This window comes from Fringilla coelebs (assembly GCF_963513975.1).
Source record: "Fringilla coelebs genome assembly, chromosome: 6".
Classification (NCBI taxonomy): domain Eukaryota; kingdom Metazoa; phylum Chordata; class Aves; order Passeriformes; family Fringillidae; genus Fringilla; species Fringilla coelebs.
The window spans coordinates 49009674-49023567 of record NC_140034.1 but is presented as its reverse complement, the minus strand read 5'-3'; the positions used below and the strand labels follow the sequence as shown (position 1 = coordinate 49023567).

Below are 13894 nucleotides of genomic sequence, written 5' to 3'. Positions count from 1 at the left end.
TTTAATCTGCCCAGGGGCGGTGTTTAAATGCCAACTTCGTGAAGAAAGGAATCCTGGGTCCTGAAAGCTTTTTTTAGGCAGCAGCGTGAGCACACTGTGAAATGTGAAGGAAGAATGAGGCACTATCTGTGTGTCTGTCAAAGGATTTAGTGTTGGAGGACACCAACCCTGTCCTGCTGAGTGGTGAGGATGAGGGCAGCAGCAAGGATGCAGACAAACGTCTCGTGTGAGATGTGTAAGAGCGCCTGGAAAAGCTGTAATAAAAGAGAGCAGGGAAACAGCTGTAGCCTCTAAAATGACTCCAAGAGTACATTTAGTAGAGTATGCTGTTGAGCAGCCAGGAAATTTATTCTCAGTGTTTTATTGAACAGAAACACAAGTCCTGACTATTAAATTTGAAAAAAATTATCAGATTCTTAAGCCTGTTTGTCTTACAGTCTACATTACACATTTGGTATCTTTAGTAGTAATTCCCCTTGGCTTTCCAAAGGATTGGTTCTTTTATTCCTCCTTGCTGATACCCAGTATAGCAACATTGCATCAGTGTATCACTGAAATGAATACTGTAGGGAGTTGTGGAAAGAACATTTGGTGCTGTGTTCAAGCCAGGGTTGTTATGAATACTTTAAAATTCAAAACTGAAATTAGTGCAAAAATAGTGCAAATCTGTTACTGAAATTGACAGAAAAGTCATGGCTAACATCAGTAATATTGACATTGAGACCTGTCTGGGCAGTGCACTTCAGAGGTTATTTTACGTAATGGGATTTCATAAGGGGCTAGAGGAAACACATCCACCTTTTTCACTGCTTTGCTATTGGATTTGGGTGCCTGATGTCCTCAGAATTCCCTGAGAACCCCCAACCCTCCTGCCTGCTCCCATTTGTTGATTAGTGCCTGTGTGTTGCCAGGTGAACATCGTTTCCTGTGATGGGAAGTGCCCCTCTGCCAGCATTTACAACTACAACATCAACACCTATGCCCGGTTCTGCAAGTGCTGCAGGGAGCTGGGGCTGCAGAGGAGGACTGTGCAGTTGTACTGCACCAGCAACTCGACCTGGGTCAGCTACTCCATCCAGGAGCCCACTGATTGCTCTTGCCAATGGTCTTAAACAAAGAGAAAGAAAGCAGCAAGCCCAGCTGTTAGCAGCATAATTTTATGGTAGTTTATCTATTAAAAGTACAATAGCCAATCCCCTTAATGTCACCAGTTTACTGCAAAAGACCAGAAATACATTTGGATTCTCCTAAATTTCTGAAAAGTTGTTTTGCATCATTTGTATTATGATTTGTCTTCGTTTTCATTCACAGGGATTGTTTTAAGGGTTCTTGTGATATGTGCCAACACACAAGGTGATTTACATTAGTGACATCTAAAGAGCAAGAGTACCACTGTGTTGTTCTGGAAGGCTGATCCACTCTTTGTCAAGCCCCCCTTCCAGTTTTACATCATTGCCCAACTTACCTGGCAGCAGGTCACTGTTCTGAAAGCATTGTAATTTTGCAAGTTTGCTTAGTGTCTATTAAGAAAAATTCTTTGGACAACATGAGAAGAATTTTCAGTTTAAATCATATTCCTGTTGCTAAGTAGAGCATGTATAAGAAATTCAATGTAGGATTTATTTTTTTTTTTAGTCAGGGAAACATTATTCATACTGATAACTGTATGTAACATTCCCTGTGAATCATTTAGGTTTTTCTAGTGTATTTTATATAGTAGTGAAAAGCATTATGGCAAGCATGTGTTTATGGAACAGATCTGCTGTCTTTAGGCTGTCTAGATTAGCCATTAGTCACTTTATCTTTCTGTTAAACAATATGACATAAACTGAAAATACACAGATTAAAAAACGAAAACCATTTTATATTCCTTTTTATAGGTATAACTTAAATTAAAACTTTCATCTTATGAAATGAACCATACTTAAATTGTCTCTTTAGGAGAATGAACATTGTTTAAGACTAATTTTAAAGATGTGAAAGTTCATTAGGAAAAAGAAAATGAGGATTATATGTATCTGCCTCAAAGAAAAACAAAATTGAAAATCTTTGTCACCTGTATAGTAGATGCAACTTCTTATGGTAAGTGCTTGAAATTCAAAATGTACAATTGTAAGGTTTGAAATTTCAAAAGCAATTTTTTTATGAACTTGAAAAATTAAATTTTTTTGTAATGAACTGATTTTTTTCTTCTCTAAACTGATGTTACTATTCTGTTCTTCTTTCACAAATGCCATTGAGATTAAGCAAAAATTCAGTAGCTTTTGTTTTGTAGATTAAAATTGTAGATGGCATGCAGTGATACACTTGAGATCTATAAGAGTAAATAGATCTCAGCACCTCTCTGTGGAAGCTGCTGGTCTGCAGTAAATCCAAAGAAAAATGCATTGTTAAAATCAATCATGTGAACATTTTTGATATTAATTTTGTATACTGTACATTTCATTCTTACAATATCTAATAAAGAACAGGAAGTCTTATTTTGTTACAATTAATTTTGCTATCATTGCTAGAGCAGCTTACTGCCATGTGATGAAACACACTCTACCTACTTATACTCTTCTTCAGTGGTGCACATGGGTAATTTCAGGATTTATTGATATCACAAATAGTACATTCAGCAGAAGACTTGCTCATGGATTTTTAAAAATCTACATATTTTTCTGATTTCATCACAGTTCACTTTCAACCTCAGAAATGAAAAATTCCTCTATGTAATTTTGTTCAAAACAAAAATTGGAAAACACTTGTTCATCAAACTGTAACAACACAACTCTGTCAGACTTTGTCCTGGAAAAACAGGTGAAAAAGAGCGTGAATTTCTGCACATTCCCTTTCCGTATTTTTTCTAAATTAACCCTCAGTTTGACTGCAATGTGTGGACTGTGTTTTGAGTAATTGTTGTGCAGTGATGGTCATCCTTCAGTACCTAGGGCCAAATGTCTCTTTAAGCTCTACCTGCTGTTTGTGCAGTCCCTGCTCGCTTTGCAGATGATGTTCCTTTTTCAAAGCTGTCTTCTAAATAGCAGGAAGGGACAGAATTTAGGAGAAGTCCATCCCTTGGAAATCCAGGAAAAAAAAAGCTGTTCAAAAGGCATTAAGCCAAGTTAAATCCTTGACACCACATGCTTACAATTTATGCTTTGGCATTTTCAAAGGAGAAGTTCAACCTTCCTTAGTTTACCAGCTGGCAGGTGCCATCCTCGAGGGCTGGAACTAAGAGACATTTCTCTTGCTCTCAGCTGAGCTGATGGTTGTGTGATGTTCCAAATTTCACCACCATGTGGGACAGAACTAGAGCAGGAATTAGGCCTGCCAGCACTTTTCCCTCTGCTGCAGTAACTCTTGCCACCTGAGCAGAGAGCTGATGGTTTCTAGCAGCTCAAGGCAGTAACTCTGAGCAGCATTTGAGATCCAGACTTTCAGCTCTTGGTTGAAGAGAAAAGTTAGTGCAGGCAGAGAGCAGAAAGCTGACAGTAGTGTGTCTGGTAACCATCACCAAACACTGCTGCTGCTTCTACTTCAGCAGTAAAATTATAAACATTGGGCTAAGTCCCTGCTCCTGCTTTTGCAGACTTTAGGCTCATGCTGGGAGAAATGGGGAAAGATTCAAACTGCCTCTGATGTGCAGGGGAAGCTTCTTTAATCCAGCCTCTGTGTTAAGTTCCTTCACGTGTCCTCAGCCTGTCTGGGTTTGTTCAAAGCCACCCAAGCCCTTACCTTGTACTTACCTTACAGTGCAATTGCACAAAGCAGCTCAGCTGGAAAAAGATGTGCCCTATCTGTACTTTCACATCTTTGGAAGCCAAAGGGATCTCCATGGGAGTTTCATCTGGCCCTTCCCTGCTGGAGGTACTTGGGCTGTAACTATGACTGAGTCCTAAACCAATTTTATTTTCTTTTTATTAAATTCTTTGCTTGAAACTGACCTGCTTCTTAGCATTTCTTTGAAAGTCTCAGAACTTTATTCCACCCCAATAACACTGGTCTCCTCACATGTGATTGCATGCATGGAGTTTCTTCACAAAATTGATTCCTAATGTTGGGAGAGAAACATCACAGGCTTGTGTTTCATTAAATCTATGAATTAAAACCTTCCTAATGCTAGGGGGTTTCCATCTCTGAATAAAAAGTTTTGCATTTGAGTATGGAAACATTGGTTTGTTGTTACAGTGCTGTTTGCCCATTTTCATCTCATTTAAAAAAACTTTTTTTTTTTTTTTTTGCATTACCTTGAGCAAGCTTACCCAGCCTTGATTCACAGGAAAAGATGGGATTTGGCAGCTGAACTCTTTAATATCATGGGTGTTGGCCCTTGAGAAAGACCTTTAGGGAGAAATATAATGATATCAATTGTGTTTTCTAAATGCTCACTCTCTGGGGTTATTAGTACATGATCCTGACTCAGGATAATGGCCTCTTGAGTAATGCTTCCTCTAATTAGTGATAGGGCTGCCTGGTGGTTTGGTAAATTAATCCGAGATATTGGCATCTGCTGGGCTGCAGTTTAATGTGAACTATTAGTCACAAGTTAAATAGCTTACACCCCCTCAGATAGCTCTCAAGTGTGCAGCCCATGAAGTCAGACCAAAATCATTCAAAAAATTTTGCCCTCACTCTTATCTCTGCCCACACCACCATCTCTCTCCCCTGGACAAGTGGCTAGCTATGAATAATTAAAATGAGGTAACAGCTGCTTTGCAGATGGTGATTTTTTGGAAAAATCCCCTCTTAGTGTGATGAAGACATCTAACCTCTTTAGAAATAGTACCTGACAGAGTGCCATCCCCTCAGATCTGCTTTCTGCATGGACTTCTGACCAAGGCTTTGATCATGTCACCTCACATCAGCTGTTTATAACACAGATACCTGAATTAACTCAAGTGCCCAGGCTTCGTCCATCACCAAAGAGAGCTGCATCCAGAGAGTGACTCAACCCATCCTAAAATAGGTGTCCAAGATTGACATGGTGATTTATCCTCCAGATGTGCCATCTTTCCTTTTCACTGTGGCGAGAACCCAGATGGTAAAATATGGCTAGGTAATTTGCTTTTGGACTATTAAAATTAGTTGGAATTCGATTCATCTTTAATGGTTAAAAATATCTCAACAGGCTCAAAAATCAGCTACTCTGATAGTGATTATAGCATATCTTATCTGACAACCTCATATGAGGTATTTAATGGTAATACTTGATTTGCATGAAGCTGAATTGAGTGTCCTTTGTTTTGTTTGGTGTTTCCTGCATGTTTCCAAGAATACTTACTTTGTATAACAGCTATAAAACTATCCCTGCATCTCTAGAGCTGAAGACAGACATCGTCATCAGCCAAACCTGCAAGATGGAAAAGCACAGCTGAATTTGCAAAGATGTCATGTGTTTATTTCCATGGCAATGTCTTCTATTAGCTGGAAAAGACCCATAAGGTGAGTGAACATTAACATTTTTATTGTTTTGTAGACTTTTCATTGCATAGATACTGGCTTGAGATCTGCAGGTGATTTCTGATCTTGCTTTCTAAGCTTTTGGCTTTCAAGATATTAAAGGTAATGTGATTCCCAGAATTTAGTGAAATCCATCTAGGAAATATAAATAAATACTTATTGTTGTCTCTACTTGAGACAACTTTGAATGAAAAAAACCCAAAAACAACAACAAAAAATCCCACCATGTTTGATTAAAATCCCTAAAATGTTAAAAATGGTTTTATGGCAACTTCCTTATTTTCAAGTATTTAGTTGAAATACCAATATCATAGATCCAGACTATCATCCTTTTCATTTCTGCTCTGGAAAAGGAGTAGAAAGAAGATCATGTTTTTAATGAAAACATTTAGGAGTTTTTTTTCAGATTGGACTGGCAGGCCCAAATACCATGAAGTTGTTACACAGTGGAAAGTGGGAATCAGTACCTAAGGGAGCCTCTTGGGATTTTTCAGCATTAGAGGTGGGAAAAGTCCCTCCCTTGACAATGAAGGAAAACTGACTTGTTCTGTGGTTTCTGATGGCAATGGGCTTGAGTGCAGCTCTTGTGCAGGATAACTGGAGGTAACATAAGTTTCTCTCTTATCTTATTCATGTGTCATGAGGCTAAAGGGGAAGTGTGGGGCCTCCAGGTAACTCTAATAATGAGAGTCTTGTAATTACCTGTAATTGGCATGAAATGAAAGTTAATATAACCTAGTGCCCTGTAAATGCTGTATTTAAGCTGATCTCTGGAAGGAAATTTACAGCATTTGCACATTTTTTTGTTGGCTCCAAGTCTGGAGCACAGGGGGAAGGGAAGGTATCAATTTTAGGCTTTAGATTTGGTCATATTGTAACACTTCCAAATCTTCTGTCAACACTGGCGTGATGTTGCATTCATTAAAAAATGCACGACCTTTTAAAATATCCATCTGTTATATAAATAAAAATAATGCAGCCCTATATTTTTGAGGTATGCTAATCCTGCATGGCCATGGTCTAATTATCAAATGATTTCATGCTACCCTGGTGGCAGGCAACATCCAGACCACTGAACACTTGCTATGGATCTCTCATTAAATCCCTCTTGCACAGTTTCATTCATAAATTTACCATGGCTTTTAAAACAAAATAGTTTGATGCTTATACAGCAATATCAAGTAAGAGCAGTGTGTTTCCAGAATGCAGCAACATTTTTCAGATGCTCCACTTCATGCATGGCTGAGTAATGGGTGGCAAACTCTGTTATAGCTGCCTTTTACCTTGAGTGGAAGCCTTGCTGATGGTGGGGAGAGTGTGGTGGTTGTGCCCAAAGGTGAGATGCCCTGGGCGTCACCTTTGTGGAGATTTGGGATTCTGCTCTCTGCACCAAGCTCCATTTTGACAATAGGTGCCCCAAGCTGGGTATCAACATTCCTGATCCACATCCTGCTCCTTTCTGGCTACATTGGAGCTACCACAGAGGTGCTGGGATGCTCATGGCTCTTGCCTTCTCTGCTGTTCCTCTATCCTGTGTCTGCTCCCAAGTGAAATACAGTGCCTCAGAGCTTTGAAAACACGTCAGGTCAACCTTGGAGAGCCAAAACGCAAGCAAAATCGTGGGTTTGTTGGTTACGTTGTTAATTTGACTTTGGAAAGGCTTGGAAGTTACCTGGTGGAAGTGGGTAGTGGAAGTGTTTGCTTATTTCCATGTGGCAATTTTTGAATTCGTGCAAACGGCTTATTCCCAAGTGACCGTACAATTAACTCCATTAACAGTGGAATTATTAGAAACAGAATTAAAGTATTTGTGCAGGTTTACCTTAGACTGCAATTTACCCTAAACGATTTCATGCCATCTGTGCCAACTTAGTGCCATCTGCTCTTTCACAAGACAACTTTTGCAGCTTAAAAACAAATGTTTCTTCTGTCTCGTGGCTTGGAGTACTCTGGTAGTATCACTTTCCCCAGGCTTGCACCACCCCTCATTGTGGTTTTTTTTTAAGCACTGTGAACCCCATATCTCTATTTCCCTCAATCTCTCAAGGCACTGCTGGGCTGGAAATAAAGAGAATTGTTTCTGCCTCTGTGTGAGGGCTGGTAGAGAGCCAGGTAGCTGCACATGAGTTGTGGGGGTGACAAAGGAGAGCCTGTGACCCACCAAGGATAAATCAAAGCACCCTCAGCAAATCTGCAGATGACATCAAGCTGAGTGGGGAAGGACAGGAGACCACCCAGAGGGACCTGGACAAGCTCGAGAAGCTGGTCCATGGGAACCTCATGAGGTTTAACAAGACCAGGTTCTGGGGCTGCAGCTGGGCCAGGTCAGGCCCTGGTACCAGCACAGGCTGGGGATGAACAGATCCAGAGCAGCCCTGCCCAGGAGGGCTTGGGGTGCTGTAGGGGAGAGGCTGGACATGCCCCAGCCATGGCACTCCCAGCCCAGAGAGCCAGACGTGTCCTGGGCTGCACCCAGAGCCCCGTGGGCAGCAGGGCAGGGAGGGGATCCTGCCCCTCTGCTCTGCTCAGACCCCACCTGCAGGGCTGCATCAGCTCTGGGTCCAGCACAGGAAGGACAGGGACCTGCTGGGGTGAGCCCAGAGGAGGCCACAGAGATGATCAGAGGGATGGGGCACCTCTCCTACGGGAAAAGGAGGAGAGAATTTGATTTGTTCAGCCTGGAAAAGAGACAGATCTGAGGTGACCTAGTTGTGATCTTTCCATGCCTTAAGGGAGCCTACAAAACAGATGGAGAGGGACGAGAGAATGGAGTGACAGGACAAGGGTTATGGCTTCAAACTTTTAGAAGGTTTAGATTAGATATTAGGACAAAAATTCTTTACTGCCAGGGGGGTGAGGCACTGGCACAGGTTGCCCAGAGAAGCTGGATGCTCCATCCCTGGAAATGTTCAAGGCCTCTGAGCAGCCTGGTCTGGTGGAAGGTGTCTCATGGCAGGGAAGTTGGAATGAGATGATTCCTTCCAACCCAAACCATTCTGTGATCCCAGATTCACTGATGCACCAGTGTTCAGGTAGCTGGAGGGTGTCTGGGAAGGGGAGCATGGGGACAGATGCCTTGTGGCTGTGAATTTGGATTCATTTCCTATCCTTGCTGCATTTTCTTCTCTTGCCTGATGAAAGGTTTACCACTTCCAGTGCTTTCATGTTCTAGTTCAAATCTCCTTGTATAACTCTAAATATGTTATCAGCCTTTTATGTTTGCCCCAAACTGCTTCAAGTATGAATGAGAAAGTACCACAGGAGTGATTTCCATCAATGTGCTACCAGCATCCCTGTCTTCCAGCTGAAGTTTAACAAGTTATTTTTCCTCTTCTCAGGCATAGCTTATTCTGATTCAAGCATTTGTAATAAACTGGAAATTTCAGTGACTTGTGTGCTTACTCACCTAAGTGACTTGCTCAGTGCTTACAGAGCTTGTTTTTGTTACTAGGTCATTTGAAGTTCAAAGCAGTTGAAGATCTTTGCAGCAGTCTTTGAGATACTGCTGTTCTCTGTGCAAGAAAAGCTTTAGCCACAGTAATTGAGAGATGTTTTTTGAAGGAGGAATCTTCAGTAGCACACATTGCAAACTTAGGGAGGACAATGTCCATTACAGAAAATTTCTGTCCAAATTATTTTGTTGTCTAAACTGCAAACTTTCAAAATAAGAATTTTTACAAGGGAGGCTTCTAAGTAAATTATGTGGCAGGTGAGCTTCTCACCAGCTCTAGCAAAGAATAATGCATGGAGGGTTAATGACTGTGCAGCTGAAATTTGTGTTGCTTGCCCTCCCATAAATTAAGAACCTATGGCTAAGTTAGCCTGGCACTTTCAGTGAACAGGTAACTGAAAGGGCTCCTGAAAACAGGGAAACTGAAAAATAAATTTCAATTTGATGTCCTGGTAGTACTTTAAGTGTATCTCCACTGTGTATATTCTGTGTGCATATATATTATATACATAAATATAATGTATATATATGCATCCAATGGTATATGTGATACTGGTGGCCAACAGACAGCACTCAGTGTTCACAAATGTCTTCTCTTTATACCCGTTCAATATTCAATTTAAGCACCATTCATTTTATATATATGTATTTGTGCAAGTAGGTAAAATCAGATATTGATGTCTAATATGTCTAGTAATAGGTTATTTATTCAAAGCCCTGGTTACTAATTGGATTTTCAGTTCACTGACCTTGTCACAGCTCTGCTGAGTTCAAGATGTTAAGAATATTTTCCAAATGGCCAAATCTCATATTTAAAATTCTAATGTATTTTACATAACATAAGAAGTTTTTAGTACCAGAAAAATTCCATTTTCCTCAGTCCAGTTTCAGGTTCCTAACCTGATTTTCTGGGCTTAATCCTCTTCCTGTTGAAATCAATAAGTACATTGTAATATAATGATTCACGTTCAAGGTTCAACCATAGAAAATTAAGGCTACATGCTGATTTTACTGCCATTGTAGAAAGATGATATCTTAAAATGTGTAAAAGTACAATAAACACTTTAACTCTTTCAGCCCTATTTTTTTTTTCTCTTTCAGAGAGTCTAAACACTTGAAAATGGATCTTTGTTTTAGACCTAGTGATGGTGAGATAAAAGCTGAGAGATGCTATTTTGATAGGAATTTCTTTTGTGATTTCAGATACTTTGTAGTGGAACAGTCCCTTCCTTCCTTAACTAATGCGTGTTAAGCAAGCCTGAAAGTAGAGCACATTTTGTTGTTTTAACAGAAAACAATACCATTAACACTGTGGAATTGTTGAGCTTTGATTTGTTTAGCTGTTTGAGAGGTTTGGAGGAGCAGCCCCAGCCAGTCTGTCTTGCTGAAATGTGCTGGATGTGTTGTGGAGGTTTGGATGCCCTGCTGCCATTGAACAGCCCAGTGGTGGCATCTTGTGTGCTCTGCACAGAGCTGCCCTGGTTAAGAGGGTCCTGTCAGGTGCTGGTGAATGTTTCAAAATGGGCTCTGAGATGTGCTTCAGGCTCTCCTCAAATGGCTTTTCTGGAAGTGTAAATGGCACCACTTCTGCTTTGCTGCATGAGATAACCACAGGGTTTTCAGAAAGGTGAATCCTGCCCTTGGCTGCCCCAGTTGGAGCGTGGGGGCCCTGCTCCCTGTGGTTGTGCACTTGAGGAGCCTCTCCCACTGGCTTCCACCAGAGCTGTCAGTGAGGGTCATGAACATCCTGATGCTCCTTCCTGGGAATAAAAGTTACTATACATTCTATAGCTTCTGCTTCTTAAATATGAAACTGCCTGTTAATGGAACAAATGCGCCTAAAGCATGGACTTCAGGCTCTTTGTCAACCCAGCTGATCAAATGTTTTCTTCTTTACTTCAAAATCTCTAGGAGAGGAAAAAAATACTAATCTCCATCTCTTCCCTCTTCCTCACCCCAGAAGACTTTCTGAGGAAGTGAAACCCTTTCCATTAGGCTTCCAGTCTCATTCAGGCACAGTGATTTCCCCCCAGCTGATGAAGTTTCATGTCCCTTTCTGCCTTGGGTGGGGGACATGATATGTTCCTTGGTGAAATACAGCCTTTCCTCTTCCTGCAGGAGCTTGAGGACATTCTGTCCCTCTCCCTGATTTTGGGGCCTTGTGTGGAAATACAATATCTGGAAATGGGAGTCTGTGCCAGCTGTTTGGGGTGCCCTTTCTTGTACAGAGGGAAAGGGAAACTGAGACTGGCAGAATGAGAGACGTAGGCTTTTTATAGCATGGAGGCTTGTGGGAAACTGTGGATTGATCAATTAATATTTCCAGCACAAGTGGAAATATGTATTTTCACAAGTGCAGAAAAACTTAGTCTGTGAATAATATATGGTTAAGGTACATGAAGATTGTAGAAAGACTGATTCCAATTCAAATGTATCCATTACAGTCTAAGATACTACTTCTTTTCTGAATCATCTGATCTACCATGAAAGGACTGCCAGATTGCAGATAGTTACTCCCCATCCCCAGATAATGGTGTGTATTTAATCAGTAAGGGTAAATTTTTTTTTTTTTTTTTAAACAGTGGCTGATCCCTGTTAGACCAGTGCAGTGCGACTTACTTGAGGAGAAAAAGGCTTTAAAAGGTAAAAGGCAGAATAGATACAGCTTGGTCTCCTTGCAGATGTTCTGCTCTGGTGGTAGAAGAATGGAGTTGGCAGTTTTGGCAAGGGTGGTGGGTACATCTGCTCCAGGTCAGGAGATATTCCCTGTTCCATACTTCCCAGTGCAAAGGAAACTGTTCCAAAGCAATGCGAACAGGGCTGGTGCCTCTCAGTGTCTTGGACTTCTCTACATGTTGTATGGGAACCAGTGATGAGAAAAATTGAAGAATTTTCTCCAGCTCATGTGGTAAAAAAGAATGCTAGTAGAAGTGAGGTTTGTTTTGGTGTTGGCTGTTTTTTGGGGGGTTCTGCTTTGGTTTTGGTTTTGCTTGGGATTTTTTTAAGAGACCAAGAAATGGTCTGATCTACTGGTTTCCAGATTGGTTTTTGTGATCTCTTGAGAGAGAAATTTGTATGCAGCTTACAGACACTACAGACAGCCTCAGACACTGAGAGGCAGGACTCTGTGGTGGCATAAAAACAGACTGAGACTCTAACATCAGAGGCACAGCTGACATTTTATTTTCAAATATGCTTTCAAGTTCATAAGTTACAACTATACCAGAGAGCAAGTATTTGTGCTTTCTTCTCTTGTAGATAGTGATTCTGGCTTATTTGGTATCATGGAAGGAAGATTGTGTCAACGAGCTGGTGTTGGTACTTTGCTTTCTGGACCAAAGCAAATTGACTTATTTTTAGACTGGTTTTGATGTGGCTGTGGGCTGCCAGTACACTTCAGGAATTTGTGTTGCATAGTTTTCCTAGCAATATCTAACCCTTGACTCCTGAGAGTGTAATACAATATACATCCTAGATAAAAACATCGCAGTGATAATGCAACCTGCAATCAGAGTGAAAGTTATGGAACAAATGGAAGCACTTCCTAGAAAGATGCTACAGCTTGTACTTGCAAAAGCTTTGATGAATTAATGTGTAGTGATTCCCTGACTTTTATTAGGTAAGATCTTGAAACTCGTGAGATATATGCAAAGAGCTCAAAGTTATGGCTAATGAGTATTATGAATTAAAGAGTGGCCTAAAAATTAAATACAGGATTATCTGGGTGTAGGAAGTGTTTGGCTCTACACAGGATACTCAACTTGTTGCCAGTTCACATTGTGGCACTGAAAATGGAGGGTCACAAGTCCTTTTATCAGGGCAGCTTATGATTAAAAATATTGAAAACCACTTTAGACAGCTTTTTCCATTGGTAAGAAGCTGAGTAGGACTGTTTGGGGGTTTATTTTATAGTTTGGTTTTTTTGTCTCTTTGCTTGTTTGTTTCTTTAAAAAGAAGATGTCATTAATTTTTGCCTTGACAGCTGGAATCTAATTTCTTACTTTGAGGAGGATATAGCTAGAGTGCTTTCTGCATTTAAAAAATGTCTTCCTAAATCTATCCTGTGTTTGGTATCTATAGATGAGATTTTAGCTGTCTTTAAAAAAAATATGAGACTGATTAATAGGCACACTAAGAGAGATGCCTATGAAGAGATATGAATGTATATTCAATTTAGTATTTTTTTTATTTGCACGGTATCTCTTACGGTTCAGGTTTTCAATTGGCATGTGTTTCCAGACCTTTTTATTGGCATCCAGTTACAAATGAGAAACTGGAGAATGCATGAAATTTCCCCTCAAATCCTTTTGAAGTTAGACTGAAGATACATATTTTAATTGCACAAATGCATTTTTGATATTAAAAGAGGGAACTCTCTGTGGTGGGGTCCCATTAAGGTCCCTTTCTATTATTTTAATCCTTGGTTTAGCTTTATTACTTGTAGATTCATGTTTTGTATCATGAGCGTGTTTGCGCATGAGTTGGATATGTCAGCTTCTCATTTACTGTGATTCTTTAAATAGAGGAGAGAACTTGGAGGGGAGTGAGCCAGGACCCCTGCTCTTGAAAATGGGTAGGGCTGTTTGTAATAGCAGAGGATTTGCTGCAGTGTCAAAGTGCAGGAACTGGGTTTAGAGCAGGATTGAAAAGGTAGGACATGGATCTCAGCCAGAGGCAGGCAACACAGTTTTAATGAGGTATGTGTACAAATCCTCTTTGCATTGAAAATGTCTGCATGGAAGAAAAACATAAAAGGAGAAACACAGAAGACTGAAGGAATTGATTTCAAATAACTGGAATGTAGGTCTTGAAGGTCCATGGAGCCATATCTTCATCATAACTTAGATTTGTGAAAAGTTGGTTGGACCTGTATCCACAGCTTTGGCTTTACCTTTCCCTTGGCTGGTTCCTCACCTGGTGCTGAACAGTCAGCAGTCAGCTGGTGACACTGCTTGCTGCCTGCACTTAGATTTGTTTCTGTAGCTGCAGTGTTGCTGG

General features: G+C 40.6%; 1 protein-coding gene across 1 annotated transcript in view; it reads left to right on the top strand.

Moving 5' to 3' along the window:
* Positions 1–1112, top strand: part of OTOG (otogelin) — a gene marked incomplete at both ends in the record, with an annotated part of 89579 nt that extends 88467 nt beyond the window's left edge. Inside the window, one exon of the mRNA XM_084208712.1 lies at positions 912–1112. Coding sequence (XP_084064838.1) covers positions 912–1112 — 201 coding nt within the window. The remainder of the gene's footprint in view (positions 1–911) is intronic.
* Between the last annotated feature and the right edge of the window lie 12782 nt (positions 1113–13894).